The 18,988-nt window shown below is 57.1% G+C and overlaps 1 protein-coding gene across 1 annotated transcript in view; it reads right to left on the bottom strand.

The window, feature by feature from the left end:
- Window positions 1–14,977: 14,977 nt before the first annotated feature.
- Window positions 14,978–18,988, bottom strand: part of LOC137356807 (insulin-like growth factor 1 receptor) — a 63,560-nt gene continuing 59,549 nt past the window's right edge. Inside the window, exons 16-18 of the mRNA XM_068022597.1 lie at window positions 18,380–18,490; window positions 16,939–17,098; window positions 14,978–15,111 (exon numbers count right to left, since the gene is read on the bottom strand). Of these exons, the coding sequence (XP_067878698.1) occupies window positions 14,978–15,111; window positions 16,939–17,098; window positions 18,380–18,490 (405 nt within the window). The remainder of the gene's footprint in view (window positions 15,112–16,938; window positions 17,099–18,379; window positions 18,491–18,988) is intronic.

Here is an 18,988-nt window from a genome sequence, read left to right as displayed (position 1 = left end):
CGTGCCTCCCACCGAATCTCCTCTCATCCCCACGGCGGAACTCCGGGATTTCCTCGCGGCTTGCAGAGGTTGCCGCAATAAAGTTCAGCTGGCCCTCGACCGTTGGTCGAATCTGGCGCTGATCATCCAGTCCGTCCGTGCCGCCCTTAAGATAGCGGGCAAGCGCGCGGACGTGAAACTGGTTGAGAGGCGCCGTTTTAATGTGTTCCTCAATGGGTTGCTGGGGGAGTGGAGGGCCAGGTGCACTTCCACTCCCTCCTCACAGTGAGCTGTTGGTGACGGGTTTTAAGTACCTTTGACATGAAGATAACCATAGCCAGCCTCAACATCAACGGCAGCAGAGGGGCTCACCGCAGATTTCACAATCTCTCAGTCCTTAGGGAAGGGAGATACGCGGTGAGCTTTCTGCAGGAAACCCACACCGTTCCGGGAGACGAAGCCACCTGGCTCCTGGAGTGGCAGGGTGGGGTCTACATGAGTCACCTCACCCCTATTTCTAGTGGGGTGGCTATCTTGTTGGCCCCGACTTTTCAGCTGGAGATCTTGGGGGTCAAGGAGCTAGTGCCGGGCCGCTTGCTCCACCTCGCCGTTCGCCTGGGTTGCGTGCCGCTCCACTTTGTGAACGTGTACGCGCCCAGGCCCGGCGCTTTGCAAGCGCGCTTCTTTGAAGAAGTGTCCGCTCTCTTGAGCTCCATCGATAGCGGCGAGTGCATCATCCTCGGGGGGGATTTTAACTGCACCCTCGAGGTGGGGGATCGCTCCGGTCCCCAGCGCGGCCAAGCGTCGGTGGAGAAGTTGAGGGGACTGATCAGCTCCCTTAACTTGGTGGACGTCTGGCGGAATCTCCATCCCGACTCCAGCGCCTTCACGTGGAGGTCTGGAGGAGGGGGGTCGCGAATCGACCGCCTCTACATTTCGCAGGCGTACGTCTCACGCGTTTCGGCGGCCTCCATGCGGCTGGTGCCGTGCTCGGACCACCGCCTGGTGTGGGCGGAGTTCACTCCGCTCCGCACGCGGGCGGGGTCCGCGTACTGGCACTTTAACAACCGGCTGCTGGAGGACGTGCGATTTCGGGACTCGTTCTGTCGATTCTGGGCCGACTGGAGAAGGAAGCAGGGGGGCTTCCCCTCCTTGAGGCTATGGTGGGATGTGGGCAAGACTCACATCCGCGTCTTCTGTCAGGAGTACGCGAAGGGGTCGACCAAGAGGCGGGAAGCCGAGATCGGGCGCCTTGAGAGGGAGGTGCTCGACTTGGAATCCCGCCTCGGTCATGCCGTCGCGGACCCGGCCCTGTGGCAGGCGTACAAAGAGAAGAAGGGCGCGCTGAGGAACCTGCAGCTCATAGGGTCCCGAGGCGCGTACGTGAGGTCGCGGATCCAGATCCTGGAAGATTTGGACCGCGCCTCACCCTTCTTCTACTCGCTGGAAAAATGGCGGGGGGTCCGTAAGCAGCTCGTCGAGCTGCTGGCCGACGACGGATCCTCCATCACGGATCCGGAGGGAATGGGCCTCCTGGTCCGGACGTATTACAGTGCGTTGTTCTCTCCGGATCCGTCCAGCGAGGATGCGCGCAGAGTTTTGTGGGAGGACCTGCCGCAGGTCAGCCCGGAGGGCGCCGAAGGATTGGAGGCTCCGCTCACGTTGGCGGAGCTGACTGGCGCCCTCCACCAGCTCTCGAGGGGCAAATCCCCAGGGCTGGATGGGTTGACCGTGGAGTTCCTCAAGGCGTTCTGGGACGTCCTGGGGGACGATTACGCGCGGGTCCTGGGGGAAAGCCTGGCGACCGGGGAGATGCCCCTCTCGTGGCGCAGGGCGGTCATCGTCCTGCTGCCGAAGAGGGGCGATCTCCGCCTGCTTAAAAACTGGCGTCCGGTCTCCCTCCTCAGCACGGATTATAAGATCTTTGCCCGGGCTATGTCTACCCGCCTGGGCTCCGTGCTGGCCCACATGATCCACCCCGACCAGTCCTACACGGTCCCGGGCCAGTACATCCAGGACAACATCCACCTGGTCCGGGACCTGATCCATCTTTCCCAGAGGACTGGTCAGTCGGTCGCCTTTCTCTCCCTCGATCAGGAGAAGGCGTTCGACAGGGTGGATCACGATTACCTTTTCGGGACTCTGTGCGCTTTCGGACTCGGGCCGCATTTCGTGGCCCGGGTCCGACTTTTATACGCCGCCGCAGAGTGTCTAGTCAAAGTTAACGGGTCCTTGACGGCGCCCCTTCGATTTGGGAGAGGAGTGCGTCAGGGGTGCCCCATGTCCGGCCAATTGTATACCATCTGCGTGGAGCCCTTCCTGTGCCTGCTTCGCAGGAGGTTGACGGGATTGGCTCTGCGCGAGCCGGCCATGCGGGTCGTCCTCTCGGCTTACGCCGACGACGTGCTCCTCGCAATCACAGATCCCGTTGACTTGCGGAGGATGCGCGACTGCCAGCAGACCTTTTCTGCCGCGTCCTCCGCGAGGATCAATTGGGAGAAATGTTCCGGACTCCTGGTTGGTCAGTGGCGGGTGGACTCCCTGCCGGAGGAGATGACACCTTTTGCGTGGAGCACCACGCACCTCCTCTATCTGGGAGTCCACCTTAGCCCCGCTGAGGAAGCCTGGCCGGCAAACTGGCAGGAGTTGGAGGCGAAAGTCACCGCTCGGCTGGGGCGCTGGACAGGACTGCTCCGAGTGCTTTCCTACAGGGGCCGAGCGTTGGTCATAAACCAACTGGTGGCCTCCATGCTGTGGTACCGGTTGGTCACTTTGGCCCCGCCTCCTGTATTTGCCACCAAGATCCAGAAGAAACTCGTCGATTTCTTCTGGGGCAAGAGGAAACACTGGGTCTCTGCCGCGGTCCTGAGTCTCCCGATCGAGGAGGGCGGTCAGTCGCTGGTGTGCGTCCGCACCCAGGCTGCGACTCTCCGCCTTCGGACCCTGCAGAGATACCTGTACGTCGAGCGTCCTCCCAGATGGTGTGCGCTGGCGACGTATTTTTTCCGCCAGTGTCACTGCCTTCAAGACGACACGCAGCTCCCGGTGGAGTCCGTTAGCCGCGCCTCTCTGAGGGAGTTGCCTGTCTTTTACCGGGATCTATTCCGAGTCTGGTACATGGTCGCCTCCAGTCAGGGCGCTCCCCCGCCGGCGGAGGAGAGCGCCTAGGCTGTCCGGGTGGCCGACTCCGGGGACGGTCCGGCTGGCGGAGGAGTAGCCGAAACTCCCGGGACGCCCCTCACTGCGGGTGGCGAGGGGGCTCGGGAGTGCGGAGCGACCCCGGCCGAGCTGACCCCCGCTCGGCCGGAACTGCTCATCGGACCCAGGCCCCGAAACCCTCCTCGGGAGCCGGTCCCGCACAACCCGAGCCGCCTCTCGGAAATGCCCTCCGTGCCATTCCAATCGGCGCGGAGGGGTTTCCTGTACGGGCTGCTCCTGCACACTCTCCACTTCCTCGCCCTCGTCAGCCGGCCGGACACGCCCTGGCAGTCCGCGTTGCCATCTGGCGGCGAGGGGAAACCCCGATGGAGGTCTCTCTACGCGGGAGTCTTCCCCCTTTACATCGGGGACCTGGGGTGGAGGGTGCTGCACAGAGCAGTCCCGTGCAATAGGCTTTTAAGTAGGTTCACGGACTCCCAGGCCACCTGTACTTTCTGCGGCCTGGACGAGTCCGTGTTCCACATTTATACGGAGTGTGCGAGGTTGCAGCCCCTATTTGAGTATCTGAAGGGGCTGCTCCTCAAATTCTGGCTGCACTTCAGTCCCACGCTCCTGATCTTTGGGCACCCGGTGCGGAGGGGCTTGGGCCGGGAGGAGGATCTCCTCGTCGGTCTGCTCCTGGGCCTGGCCAAGGTGGCAATTCACAGGTCCAGGTTGCGGGCCGTCGGGGGTTCCGTCCTCCCCGATTGCCTGCCCCTCTTCCGCGGTTACGTTCGCGCCCGGGTGTCCCTGGAAAAGGAGCATGCGGTGTCCGCCGGTACGCTTGAGGCCTTCCGCGACCGGTGGGCACCGCAGGGACTGGAGTGCATCGTCGACGCCGAGAATGGCCTTTTAATTTGAGTTTTTTTTTGTTTATTAATCTGGTTTTAATAAAGTTATTTTAAAAATATAAGTGTGTATATAAAGGGGGCCTGAGGAACAAAGGCCCCCTCGACATAAAAAATGTATAAAGGGGGCCTGAGGAATAAAGGCCCCCTCGACATAAAATAAAGAAAAAAAAAAAACGGGGGTTACATACAGAGTAAAGCCTCCTCTACACTGTCCACATCAAACACTTTGTCTCCTGAGTGATTTCTAATCACTCCCGCTGGAATTGTACGTTTGGAAATTTGGGTGAAGGCAGGATCAGATTCAGCTGAAATTCCACAATGATGGAATAGGCCAGAAACGCACAGTGCCAGCTGGCTGGGGAAGCCAAAGGCAATGCATCCTGTGATATCTTATTTCTCTATACGTTTGCAGCGCCCAAGGTACAGGAACAATATGGTGGGAAGCCTAACTGAAGGCCCAAAGCTCACAGCATGAGGCAGCGGCAACGTTGGGAGATTAGGAGAGAAGATGGAATCAAAGAAACAGAAGGGAGCTGCTGAAACTGAGCTCAGAGAAAGGCAAGTCTGAGTTTGAGGGGAGAGCAGGGGAGGGGGGGGTGGTTCCACAGTTTGGAGACTGAGGGAGGGAAGGGGGTAATCCCACAGTTTGGAGACTGAGGGAAGGAAGGGGGTAATCCCACAGTTTGGAGACTGAGGGAAGGAAGGGGGTAATCCCACAGTTTGGACACTGAGGGAGGGAAGGGGGTAGTCCCACAGTTTGGAGACTGAGGGAGGGAAGGGGGTAGTCCCACAGTTTGGAGAATGAGGGAGGGAAGGGGGTAATCCCACAGTTTGGAGACTGAGGGAGGGAAGGGGGTAGTCCCACAGTTTGGAGACTGAGGGAGGGAAGGGGGTAGTCCCACAGTTTGGAGACTGAGGGAGGGAAGGGGGTAGTCCCACAGTTTGGAGACTGAGGGAGGGAAGGGGGTAGTCCCACAGTTTGGAGTCTGAGGGAGGGAAGGGGGTAGTCCCACAGTTTGGAGAATGAGGGAGGGAAGGGGGTAATCCCACAGTTTGGACACTGAGGGAGGGAAGGGTGTAGTCCCACAGTTTGGAGACTGAGGGAGGGAAGGGGGTAATCCCACAGTTTGGACACTGAGGGAGGGAAGGGGGTAGTCCCACAGTTTGGAGACTGAGGGAGGGAGGGGGGTAATCCCACAATTTGGAGACTGGCTGTGGAGGGAAGGGGGTAATCCCACAGTTTGGAGACTGAGGGAGGGAAGGGGGTAATCCCACAGTTTGAAGACTGAGGGAGGGAAGGGGGTAGTCCCACAGATTGGACACTGAGGGAGGGAAGGGGGTAATCCCACAGTTTGGAGACTGAGGGAGGGAGGGGGGTAATCCCACAATTTGGAGACTGGCTGTGGAGGGAAGGGGGTAATCCCACAGTTTGGAGACTGAGGGAGGGAAGGGGGTAATCCCACAGTTTGAAGACTGAGGGAGGGAAGGGGGTAGTCCCGCAGTTTGGAGACTGAAGGAGGGAAGGGGGTAGTCCCACAGATTGGACACTGAGGGAGGGAAGGGGGTAATCCCACAGTTTGAAGACTGAGGGAGGGAAGGGGGTAGTCCCACAGATTGGACACTGAGGGAGGGAAGGGGGTAATCCCACAGTTTGGAGACTGAGGGAGGGAGGGGGGTAATCACACAGTTTGGAGACTGAGGGAGGGAGGGAGGGGGATAATCCCACAGTTTGGAGACTGAGGGAGGGAAGGGGGTAGTCCCACAGTTTGGAGACTGGCTGTGGAGGGAGTCCCGCAGTTTGGAGACTGAGGGAGGGAAGGGGGTAGTCGCACAGTTTGGAGACTGAGGGAGGGAAGGGGGAAATTCCACAGTTTGGAGACTGAGGGAGGGAAGGGGGTAGTCCCACAGTTTGGAGACTGAGGGAGGGAAGGGGGTAATTCCACAGTTTGGAGATTGAGGGAGGGAAGGGGGTAATCCCACAGTTTGGAGACTGAGGGAGGGAAGGGGGTAGTCCCACAGTTTGGAGACTGAGGGAGGGAAGGGGGTAGTCCCACAGTTTGGAGACTGAGGGAGGGAAGGGGGTAGTCCCACAGTTTGGAGACTGAGGGAGGGAAGGGGGTAGTCCCACAGTTTGGAGACTGAGGGAGGGAAGGGGGTAGTCCCACAGTTTGGAGTCTGAGGGAGGGAAGGGGGTAGTCCCACAGTTTGGAGAATGAGGGAGGGAAGGGGGTAATCCCACAGTTTGGAGACTGAGGGAGGGAAGGGGGTAATCCCACAGTTTGGACACTGAGGGAGGGAAGGGGGTAGTCCCACAGTTTGGAGACTGAGGGAGGGAAGGGGGTAGTCCCACAGTTTGGAGACTGAGCGAGGGCAGGGGGTAGTCCCACAGTTTGGAGACTGAGGGAGGGAGGGGGGTAATCCCACAATTTGGAGACTGGCTGTGGAGGGAAGGGGGTAATCCCACAGTTTGGAGACTGAGGGAGGGAAGGGGGTAATCCCACAGTTTGAAGACTGAGGGAGGGAAGGGGGTAGTCCCACAGATTGGACACTGAGGGAGGGAAGGGGGTAATCCCACAGTTTGGAGACTGAGGGAGGGAGGGGGGTAATCACACAGTTTGGAGACTGAGGGAGGGAGGGAGGGGGATAATCCCACAGTTTGGACACTGAGGGAGGGAAGGGGGGGTAATCCCACAGTTTGGAGACTGAGGGAGGGAATGGGGTAGTCCCACAGTTTGGACACTGATGGATGGAAGGGGGTAGTCCCACAGTTTGGAGAATGAGGGAGGGAAGGGGGTAATCCCACAGTTTGGACACAGAGGGAGGGAAGGGGGTAATCCCACAGTTTGGAGACTGAGGGAGGGAAGGGGGTAGTCCCACAGTTTGGAGACTGAGGGAGGGAAGGGGGTAGTCCCACAGTTTGGAGACTGAGGGAGGGAAGGGGGTAGTCCCACAGTTTGGAGACTGAGGGAGGGAAGGGGGTAGTCCAACAGTTTGGAGACTGAGGGAGGAAAGGGGGTAGTCCCACAGTTTGGAGACTGAGGGAGGAAAGGGGGTAGTCCCACAGTTTGGAGACTGAGGGAGGGAAGGGGGTAATCCCACAGTTTGGAGACTGAGGGAGGGAAGGGGGTAGTCCCACAGTTTGGAGACTGAGGGAGGGAAGGGGGTAGTCCCACAGTTTGGACACTGAGGGAGGGAAGGGGGTAATCCCACAGTTTGGAGACTGAGGGAGGGAAGAGGGTAATCCCACAGTTTGGAGACTGAGGGAGGGAAGGGGCTAATCCCACAGTTTGGAGACTGAGGGAGGAAAGGGGGTAGTCCCACAGTTTGGAGACTGGCTGTGGAGGGAGTCCCGCAGTTTGGAGACTGAGGGAGGGAAGAGGGTAGTCCCACAGTTTGAAGACTGAGGGAGGGAAGGGGGTAGTCGCACAGTTTGGAGACTGAGGGAGGGAAGGGGGTAGTCCCACAGTTTGGAGACTGAGGGAGGGAAGGGGGTAATCCCACAGTTTGGAGACTGAGGGAGGGAAGGGGGTAATCCCACAGTTTGGAGACTGAGGGAGGGAAGGGGGTAATCCCACAGTTTGGAGACTGGCTGTGGTGGGAGTCCCGCAGTTTGGAGACAGAGGGAGGGAAGGGGGTAGTCCCTCAGTTTGGACGCTGAGGGAGGGAAGGGGGTAGTCCCACAGTTTGGAGACTGAAGGAGGGAAGGGGGTAGTCCCACAGTTTGGAGACTGAGGGAGGGAAGGGGGTAGTCCCACAGTTTGGAGACTGAGGGAGGGAAGGGGGTAATCCCACAGTTTGGAGACTGAGGGAGGGAAGGGGGTAGTCCCACAGTTTGGAGACTGGCTGTGGAGGGAGTCCCGCAGTTTGGAGACTGAGGGAGGGAAGGGGGTAGTCGCACAGTTTGGAGACTGAGGGAGGGAAGGAGGAAATTCCACAGTTTGGAGACTGAGGGAGGGAAGGGGGTAGTCCCACAGTTTGGAGACTGAGGGAGGGAAGGGGGTAATTCCACAGTTTGGAGACTGAGGGAGGGAAGGGGGTAATCCCGCAGTTTGGATGCTGAGGGAGGGAAGGGGGTAGTCCCGCAGTTTGGAGACTGAGGGAGGGAAGGGGGTAATTCCACTGTTTGGAGACTGAGGGAGGGAAGGGGGCAGTCCCACAGTTTGGAGACTGAGGGAGGGAAGGGGGTAATCCCGCAGTTTGGAGACTGAGGGAGGGAAGGGGGTAGTCCCGCAGTTTGGAGACTGAGGGAGGGAAGGGGGTTATTCCACAGTTTGGAGACTGAGGGAGGGAAGGGGGTAATTCCGCAGTTTGGTGACTGAGGGAGGGAAGGGGGTAATCCCGCAGTTTGGAGACTGAGGGAGGGAAGGGGGTAGTCCCACAGTTTGGAGACTGAGGGAGGGAAGGGGGTAGTCCCACAGTTTGGAGACTGAGGGAGGGAAGGGGGTAGTCCCGCAGTTTGGAGACTGAGGGAGGGAAGGGGGTAATTCCACAGTTTGGAGACTGAGGGAGGGAAGGGGGTAGTCCCACAGTTTGGAGACTGAGGGAGGGAGGGGGGTAATCCCACAATTTGGAGACTGGCTGTGGAGGGAAGGGGGTAATCCCACAGTTTGGAGACTGAGGGAGGGAAGGGGGTAATCCCACAGTTTGAAGACTGAGGGAGGGAAGAGGGTAGTCCCACAGATTGGACACTGAGGGAGGGAAGGGGGTAATCCCACAGTTTGGAGACTGAGGGAGGGAGGGGGGTAATCACACAGTTTGGAGACTGAGGGAGGGAGGGAGGGGGATAATCCCACAGTTTCGACACTGAGGGAGGGAAGGGGGTAGTCCCACAGAATGGAGACTGAGGGAGGGAAGGGGGGTAATCCCACGGTTTGGAGACTGAGGGAGGGAAGGGGGTAGTCCCACAGTTTGGAGACTGAGGGAGGGAAGGGAGGTAATCCCACAGTTTGGAGACTGAGGGAGGGAAGGGGGTAGTCCCACAGTTTGGAGACTGAGGGAGGGAAGGGGGTAGTCCCACAGTTTGGACACTGAGGGATGGAAGGGGGTAGTCCCACAGTTTGGAGACTGAGGGAGGGAAGGGGGTAATCCCACAGTTTGGAGACTTAGGGAGGGAAGGGGGTAGTCCCACAGTTTGGAGACTGAGGGAGGGAAGGGGGTAATCCCACAGTTTGGACACAGAGGGAGGGAAGGGGGTAATCCCACAGTTTGGAGACTGGGGGAGGGAAGGGGGTAGTCCCACAGTTTGGACACTGAGGGAGGGAAGGGGGTAGTCCCACAGTTTGGAGACTGAGCGAGGTCAGGGGGTAGTCCCACAGTTTGGAGACTGAGGGAGGGAGGGGGGTAATCTCACCATTTGGAGACTGGCTGTGGAGGGAAGGGGGTAATCCCACAGTTTGGAGACTGAGGGAGGGAAGGGGGTAATCCCACAGTTTGAAGACTGAGGGAGGGAAGGGGGTAGTCCCACAGATTGGACACTGAGGGAGGGAAGGGGGTAATCCCACAGTTTGGAGACTGAGGGAGGGAGGGGGGTAATCACACAGTTTGGAGACTGAGGGAGGGAGGGAGGGGGATAATCCCACAGTTTGGACACTGAGGGAGGGAAGGGGGTAGTCCCACAGTTTGGACACTGAGGGAGGGAAGGGGGTAGTCCCACAGTTTGGAGACTGAGCGAGGTCAGGGGGTAGTCCCACAGTTTGGAGACTGAGGGAGGGAGGGGGGTAATCTCACCATTTGGAGACTGGCTGTGGAGGGAAGGGGGTAATCCCACAGTTTGGAGACTGAGGGAGGGAAGGGGGTAATCCCACAGTTTGAAGACTGAGGGAGGGAAGGGGGTAGTCCCACAGATTGGACACTGAGGGAGGGAAGGGGGTAATCCCACAGTTTGGAGACTGAGGGAGGGAGGGGGGTAATCACACAGTTTGGAGACTGAGGGAGGGAGGGAGGGGGATAATCCCACAGTTTGGACACTGAGGGAGGGAAGGGGGTAGTCCCACAGTTTGGAGACTGAGGGAGGGAAGGGGGGTAATCCCACAGTTTGGAGACTGAGGGAGGGAAGGGGGTAGTCCCACAGTTTGGAGACTGAGGGAGGGAAGGGGGGTAATCCCACAGTTTGGAGACTGAGGGAGGGAAGGGGGGTAATCCCACAGTTTGGAGACTGAGGGAGGGAAGGGGGTAGTCCCACAGTTTGGACACTGAGGGATGGAAGGGGGTAGTCCCACAGTTTGGAGACTGAGGGAGGGAAGGGGGTAATCCCACAGTTTGGAGACTGAGGGAGGGAAGGGGGTAATCCCACAGTTTGGACACAGAGGGAGGGAAGGGGGTAATCCCACAGTTTGGAGACTGGGGGAGGGAAGGGGGTAGTCCCACAGTTTGGAGACTGAGGGAGGGAAGGGGGTAGTCCCACAGTTTGGAGACTGAGGGAGGGAAGGGGGTAATCCCACAGTTTGGAGACTGAGGGAGGGAAGGGGGTAATCCCACAGTTTGGACACAGAGGGAGGGAAGGGGGTAATCCCACAGTTTGGAGACTGGGGGAGGGAAGGGGGTAGTCCCACAGTTTGGAGACTGAGGGAGGGAAGGGGGTAGTCCCACAGTTTGGAGACTGAGGGAGGGAAGGGGGTAGTCCCACAGTTTGGAGACTGAGGGAGGGAAGGGGGTAGTCCCACAGTTTGGAGACTGGGTTAGGGAAGGGGGTAGTCCCACAGTTTGGAGACTGAGGGAGGGAAGGGGGTAATCCCACAGTTTGGAGACTGAGGGAGGAAAGGGGGTAGTCCCACAGTTTGGAGACTGAGGGAGGAAAGGGGGTAGTCCCACAGTTTGGAGACTGAGGGAGGGAAGGGGGTAGTCCCACAGTTTGGAGACTGAGGGAGGGAAGGGGGTAGTCCCACAGTTTGGAGACTGAGGGAGGGAAGGGGGTAATCCCACAGTTTGGAGACTGAGGGAGGGAAGGGAGTTGTCCCACAGTTTGGAGACAGAGGGAGGGAAGGGGGTAGTCCCACAGTTTGGAGACTGGCTGTGGAGGGAGTCCCGCAGTTTGGAGACTGAGGGAGGGAAGGGGGTAGTCCCACAGTTTGGAGCCTGAGGGAGGGAAGGGGGTAGTCCCACAGTTTGGAGACTGAGGGAGGGAAGGGGGTAATCCCACAGTTTGGAGACTGAGGGAGGGAAGGGGGTAATCCCACAGTTTGGAGACTGGCTGTGGTGGGAGTCCCGCAGTTTGGAGACTGAGGGAGGGAAGGGGGTAGTCCCACAGTTTGGACGCTGAGGGAGGGAAGGGGGTAGTCCCACAGTTTGGAGACTGAGGGAGGGAAGGGGGTAGTCCCACAGTTTGGAGACTGAGGGAGGGAAGGGGGTAGTCCCACAGTTTGGAGACTGAGGGAGGGAAGGGGGTAATCCCACAGTTTGGAGACTGAGGGAGGGAAGGGGGTAATCCCACAGTTTGGAGACTGAGGGAGGGAAGGGGGTAGTCCCACAGTTTGGAGACTGAGGGAGGGAAGGGGGTAGTCCCACAGTTTGGAGACTGGCTGTGGAGGGAGTCCCGCAGTTTGGAGACTGAGGGAGGGAAGGGGGTAGTCGCACAGTTTGGAGACTGAGGGAGGGAAGGGGGAAATTCCACAGTTTGGAGACTGAGGGAGGGAAGGGGGTAGTCCCACAGTTTGGAGACTGAGGGAGGGAAGGGGGTAATTCCACTGTTTGGAGACTGAGGGAGGGAAGGGGGTAATCCCACAGTTTGGAGACTGAGGGAGGGAAGGGGGTAGTCCCGCAGTTTGGAGACTGAGGGAGGGAAGGGGGTTATTCCACAGTTTGGAGACTGAGGGAGGGAAGGGGGTAATTCCACAGTTTGGAGACTGAGGGAGGGAAGGGGGTAATCCCGCAGTTTGGAGACTGAGGGAGGGAAGGGGGTAGTCCCACAGTTTGGAGACTGAGGGAGGGAAGGGGGTAGTCCCACAGTTTGGAGACTGAGGGAGGGAAGGGGGTAGTCCCACAGTTTGGAGACTGAGGGAGGGAAGGGGGTAGTCCCGCAGTTTGGAGACTGAGGGAGGGAAGGGGGTAATTCCACAGTTTGGAGACTGAGGGAGGGAAGGGGGTAGTCCCACAGTTTGGAGACTGAGGGAGGGAAGGGGGTAATCCCACAGTTTGGAATCTGAGGGAGGGAAGGGGGTAGTCCCGCAGTTTGGAGACTGAGGGAGGGAAGGGGGTAGTCCCACAGTTTGGAGACTGAGGGAGGGAAGGGGGTAATTCCACAGTTTGGAGACTGAGGGAGGGAAGGGGGTAGTCCCACAGTTTGGAGACTGAGGGAGGGAAGGGGGTAATCCCACAGTTTGGAGACTGAGGGAGGGAAGGGGGTAATCCCACAGTTTGGAGACTGAGGGAGGGAAGGGGGTAATCCCACAGTTTGGAGACTGAGGGAGGGAAGGGGGTAATCCCACAGTTTGGAGACTGAGGGAGGGAAGGGGGTAGTCCCACAGTTTGGAGACTGAGGGAGGGAAGGGGGTAATCCCACAGTTTGGAGACTGAGGGAGGGAAGGGGGTAATCCCACAGTTTGGAGACTGAGGGAGGGAAGGGGGTAATCCCGCAGTTTGGAGACTGAGGGAGGGAAGGGGGTAGTCCCACAGTTTGGAGACTGAGGGAGGGAAGGGGGTAATCCCACAGTTTGGAGACTGAGGGAGGGAAGGGGGTAATCCCACAGTTTGGAGACTGAGGGAGGGAAGGGGGTAGTCCCGCAGTTTGGAGACTGAGGGAGGGAAGGGGGTAGTCCCGCAGTTTGGAGACTGAGGGAGGGAAGGGGGTAGTCCCACAGTTTGGAGACTGAGGGAGGGAAGGGGGTAGTCCTACAGTTTGGAGACTGAGGGAGGGAAGGGGGAAATCCCGCAGTTTGGAGACTGAGGGAGGGAAGGGGGTAATCCCACAGTTTGGAGACTGAGGGAGGGAAGGGGGTAGTCCCACAGTTTGGAGACTGAGGGAGGGAAGGGGGTAATCCCACAGTTTGGAGACTGAGGGAGGGAAGGGGGTAGTCCCGCAGTTTGGAGACTGAGGGAGGGAAGGGGGTAGTCCCGCAGTTTGGAGACTGAGGGAGGGAAGGGGGTAGTCCCGCAGTTTGGAGACTGAGGGAGGGAAGGGGGTAATCCCACAGTTTGGAGACTGAGGGAGGGAAGGGGGTAATCCCACAGTTTGGAGACTGAGGGCGGGAAGTGGGTAATCTCGCAGTTTGGAGACTGAGGGAGGGAAGGGGGTAATCCCACAGTTTGGAGACTGAGGGAGGGAAGGGGGGAGTCCCGCAGTTTGGAGACTGAGGGAGGGGAGGGGGTAATCCCACAGTTTGGAGACTGAGGGAGGGAAGGGGGGAGTCCCGCAGTTTGGAGACTGAGGGAGGGAAGTGGGTAATCTCGCAGTTTGGAGACTGAGGGAGGGAAGGGGGTAATCCCACAGTTTGGAGACTGAGGGAGGGAAGGGGGGAGTCCCGCAGTTTGGAGACTGAGGGAGGGGAGGGGGTAATCCCACAGTTTGGAGACTGAGGGAGGGAAGGGGGGAGTCCCGCAGTTTGGAGACTGAGGGAGGGGAGGGGGTAATCCCACAGTTTGGAGACTGAGGGAGGGAAGGGGGGAGTCCCACAGTTTTGAGACTGAGGGAGGGAAGGGGGTAATCTCGCAGTTTGGAGACTGAGGGCGGGAAGTGGGTAATCTCGCAGTTTGGAGACTGAGGGAGGGAAGGGGGTAATCCCACAGTTTGGAGACTGAGGGAGGGAAGGGGGTAATCCCACAGTTTGGAGACTGGCTGTGGAGGGAGTCCCGCAGTTTGGACGCTGTATAAAGAATGAGGTTGAATAAGTGGCAGAGCGACAGGGAGGAGGAAAGGTTGATCAAGATCATTCTTCCCAAAAGGAAGGAGTCAAGGCTTCTGGACAGACACAGACAGGGATCTTACAGTTTTTTGGGACAGTTCAGCGGCTTCTCCAAGATCCCGTTGTTCATGATAAAACGCAGGACCTGCTCGTTGGACATTCCTTGGTACGGTTGCTCAGCCAGTGTGGCAATTTCCCACAGGACCACTCCGAAAGACCTGAAAAAGCAGCAAATCAGAGTTAGTGTGACTGGGAAGAGTGTCTCAAAACTCCTTCTTCCCACTTCAGTAACAAGGGTCAGGGTGCCAACTCTGCAAACAATAGAGTGCAAATCTCTGGCTGGACCAACATCAGTCTGATTGGCTCCACTGGGATTGCGTACAGTGGGAGTGAAGGAGAAGGGGTTTGGTCCACTGGGATTGCGTACAACGGGAGTGAAGGGGAAGGGGTTTGGTCCACTGGGATTGCGTACAACGGGAGTGAAGGGGAAGGGGTTTGGTCCACTGGGATTGCATACAACGGGAGTGAAGGGGAAGGGGTTTGGTCCACTGGGATTGCGTACAACGGGAGTGAAGGGGAAGGGGTTTGGTCCACTGGGATTGCATACAACGGGAGTGAAGGGGAAGGGGTTTGGTCCACTGGGATTGCGTACAGTGGGAGCGAAGGGGAAGGGGTTTGGTCCACTGGGATTGCGTACAGTGGGAGCGAAGGGGAAGGGGTTTGGTCCACTGGGATTGCGTACAGTGGGAGCGAAGGGGAAGGGGTTTGGTCCACTGGGATTGCGTACAACGGGAGTGAATGGGAAGGGGTTTGGTCCACTGGGATTGCGTACAGTGGGAGTGAAGGGGAAGGGGTTTGATCCACTGGGATTGCGTACAATGGGAGTGAAGGGGAAGGGGTTTGGTCCACTGGGATTGCATGTTTGAGAGCAGTGAGTGATTGCTGATAAACTCTCAGTGTATCGGAAGGGGTCAGTGCCCCTTCCAGTTTGTCTGGACATTAAATGTGAAAATATATTTGGAATCACTAATTTTAAGTATAAAACTGCAAGAGATACAGCAGCTCATACCTTGTGCCAAATATTATCGTGATGATGAACAACAATTGAAGGTATTACCAAACATCAGTGTGTGGACTGAAGATCCCATCCTTCAGTGACTCTGGAGACATCCAGCGCACTGGTAGCAGACCTTTCCCTCCCTTCCGATAATAATCCGTCTCGTAAATATCTCTGGTCATTCCAAAATCTGCAAGGGATTGCGGACAGTGAGACAGGCAGTCTGGTTGCATGCTAGCTTTTACCTGGTGGGTAGCTCTCTCACCTCAGACTCAGAAGCTTCAAGACCCACTCCAGAGACTTCAGCACAAAATCTAGGCTGGCGCTCCCAGTGCCAGTACTGAGGGAGTGCAGCACTGTCGGAGGGTCAGTACTGAGGGAGTGCTGCACTGTCAGAGGGTCAGTACTGAGGGAGTGCTGCACTGTCGGAGGGTCAATTCTGAGGGAGTGCCACACTGTCGGAGGGTCAGTTCTGAGGGAGTGCCGCACTGTCGGAGGTGCCGTCATTCTATGACACATTAAATTGAGGTCCCACCTGCCCCTCTCAAGTGGATGTAATAGATCCCCCGGCCACTACTGGAAGAAGAGTTGGGGTGTGGGGGGGGGTGGTTTCCCTGTGTCCCTGGGGTCAATATCTATCTCTCAACCAACATCACTAAAAAACAGATGATCTGGGCATTCGTGTGTTCTCCGAGTTTCTGCTCCCAGCTCCCCTGAAGGTGCCAACTCACTGCATTCTGGATTTCATGCTCACCACTGGTACCTCACCCAAGCGACCATCCGTCACATATGATCATACGATGCCATGCAGTGAGTGTTGGCCAAACCCAATGCTGTCCTCCTCGTACATCTGTGCTCCGTCGCCCTTCCGAACAGGGATCACTGGACAGTGGTCAAGAGCAGGAAGTCTGGCTGGTTCCCTCCATCCCCCTCTTCCCTAATCCTGAGGCACTGAGGTCAACTCCAGCCTTTACACAACAGTCATTCTAATTGTGAGTAAGGTATGGCAAGTGCAGCAGGCTTTGTGTTCAAATCCCCTCTGTGGATTCCTCAACCCCCTCCCTATCTCTATAACCTCCTCCAGCCCCTACAAACCTCTGAGATCTCTGCGCTCCTCCAATTCCGGCCTCTCGCCCATGGCCCCGATTCCCATCGCTCCACCATTGGCGGCCGTGCCTTCAGCTGCCTGGGGGCCCTAAGCTCTGGAATTCCCTCCCTAAACCTCTCCGCCTCTCTCTCTCTCTCTCTCTCCTCCTTAAAACACTCATTAAAGCCGACCTCTTTGGTTAACTGTACCCTGATATCTCCTTGTGCGGCTTGGTGATACATTTTGTTTGGTAATGCTCCTGTGAAGCACCTCGGGGACGTTTTCCGTGTTAAAGGCGCTACATAAATGCAAGTGGTTGTTTGGGAGGAACACGTGACTTTGGACCTCTGGTTCTCAAAGCAGTCAACGACTGGAGGTTTTCATCACCTCACATCCTGGGTTTGTTGTAGTCTAATTGGTAGAGATCGAATGTGGATTTTAGTCAACAACCTATAATGTACAGCACAGAAACAGGCCATTCGGCCCATCTGCTCTGTGCTGGTGTTTCTGCTCCACACGAGCCTCCTCCCATCCCCCTCTTCATCTCACCCAATCACCATATCCTTCTATTCCTTTCTCCCTCATGGGTTTATCCAGCTTCCCCTTAAATGTATCTCTGCTATTCCCCCTCAACCACTCCCTGTGGTAGCGAGTTCCACATTCTCACCACTCTCTGGGTGAAGAGGTTTCTCCTGAATTCCCCATTGGATTTATTAATGACTGTCTTATATTGATGGCCCCCTAGTTCCGGTCTCCCCCCACAAGCGGAAACATCTTCTCTACGTCGGCCCTATCGAAACCCTTTCACAATGTTAAAGACCTCTATCAGTCCACCCCTCGGCCTGTTCAGTCTTTCCCTGTTCGTTCTAAACTTGGACTCGTCACTGAGGAAGCCCGAGAAACACCCGGCAGTCAGAGTGAAAGACCCACCTCCGATTTTGACGGTGAGATCCTCCGACACCATGCAGTTCCTTGCTGCCAGATCGCGGTGCACGAACTTCTTGGCGTTGAGGTAGGCCATGCCGTCAGCAATCTCACCCGCCATCTGCATCGTGTCCTTCAGGGTGGGCGGCGGAAGGCCTTGGTCATTCTGACAGGAGTGAGAAACCGGGATTCGTGTCAGCCCTCCAGGCAACTCTCAGACTGCACACCGCAATTTACTCTCACCTGGGACTGAACGGCCCGTGTCTGTGTGTGTGTGTGTGTGTGTGTGTGTGTGTGTGTGTCTCAGTGTCAGCTCCTGTACATGTACGTTACACACAATGGGTAGAAGGGAATGATTCACCGAGTACTTACCTGACTCTGATCCTTCCGAGTCTCGAAGCCCTATATCAGATTGACCCTTACCCTTCGCAACTTTTCTGACTGCATCCCACCGTCTCAGGTTCCCTCTATAATGGTAACCTTCCCATTCATAGTACGATCCAGCTGAATCCAGGCTGTTTATTTCCCCGATCATTTATCTCCGAGAGTACCTACAACACTGTACCTGTGGCCTCATTCAGCTCTGGATAGTTGGCTCCTGGCTTTAGTTATAATGTGCCCCTCTGCAGGGGGTGAGCAATTCTCCAGTTACTCTGTTCAGATGGGGAGACATTATTGTCCCGGGTATTGATTGCCTTACCAACGAGTGCCTTCCTTGGCCTCTTCAGGCGGCAGTTTCGAGTCAGCTACGTTGGTGTGGGGACGAGAAAACCAGCTGGGCACTTAACCACAGTTTTTGTCTGGCGTCAGCCCTGACAGTGCCAGCTGTTGTTCAGCGGGGTCACTCCCTCGCCTCTGAGTCAGGAGCTTCTGGGCTGGGGCCCCTCACTCCAGAGGCATGAGCCCCATCACCCAGGCTGACACTCCCCCCACGCCAGTACTGAGGGAGCGCCGCACTGTCCGAGGTGCTATCTTTCGGATGAGATGTTAAACAGAGGCCCCCGTCTGCCCCTCTCAGATGGATGTAAAAGAGCCCATGGCCGCTACTGGAAGAAAAGCAGGGGGTGGGGGGGAGGGGAGTTCTCCCCGGTGTCCGGGGGCCCAATATTTACCCCCTCAACCAACATCACTAAAAAGAAACAGATGATCTGCGTTATTATCACATCGCTGTTTGTGGGATCTTGCTGTGTGCAAATTGGCTGCCGCATTTCCGACCTTACAACAGCGACGACACTTCAAAAGGAGGGTTTCATGGGCTGAAAAAACGCTTAGGGAACACGTCTTTCCTTCTGAATTAATGAGAGTGGTAAGACGTGTCGTCCCAACGTGTCCCGGTAGGATTTGAACTCGTAATCTCTTTGTTCAATCCCATAACCATCACACGACCAGAGCCGGTTTAGCCTCTAGATACAGATTTATACTGCTGGAGGTTTGAAGGGGCCAGTACCTCAGTGCCCAGGCGCAGCGAGCGAAGATAGCTCTTGAGATCTCCTCGAGCCATGAGCTCCATGATAACCAGAGTGGGCTGCCCCTTGGAGACCACCCCTAGCAACCGTACCTGTACAGAGAGAATAAAAATCTGGTTCAGTCAAAGTACCTCCAGAGCGGGCAACCAACTCAAATCTTGCCTCTGTTGACCCCCGCCGCCGCTGCTGTCAATGAACTGGTCCGTTGATGATGTCATAGGTTGAGCCTCCGATTGGCTGTCCAAGTCCATGACATCGCCCGGTCAAAAGATTCATTTATGAAGCAGGGGTGGGGAGAAGGTGAGTTTGCCAGTGACGCGCTGGGTAATATATTCTGCCCAGTGTGTTATTGAGACCCACACTCATACCCGCAGAGACACGGAACCTCCCCCCACACACACACAAACACACCCATGCATGCACACCCACACCCACACACAAACACACCCATGCACGCACACCCACACACAGACAGACACACCCACACACAAACACACCCATGCACGCACACCCACATGCACACCCACACACAGACACACACACACACACGCACAAACACACCCATGCACGCACACACACCCACACACAGA

The sequence above is a fragment of the Heterodontus francisci genome, chromosome 46, assembly GCF_036365525.1.
Source record: "Heterodontus francisci isolate sHetFra1 chromosome 46, sHetFra1.hap1, whole genome shotgun sequence".
Taxonomy (NCBI): domain Eukaryota; kingdom Metazoa; phylum Chordata; class Chondrichthyes; order Heterodontiformes; family Heterodontidae; genus Heterodontus; species Heterodontus francisci.
Note: the sequence above shows the minus strand (reverse complement) of the source record. Positions and strands in the feature narration are given on the sequence as shown.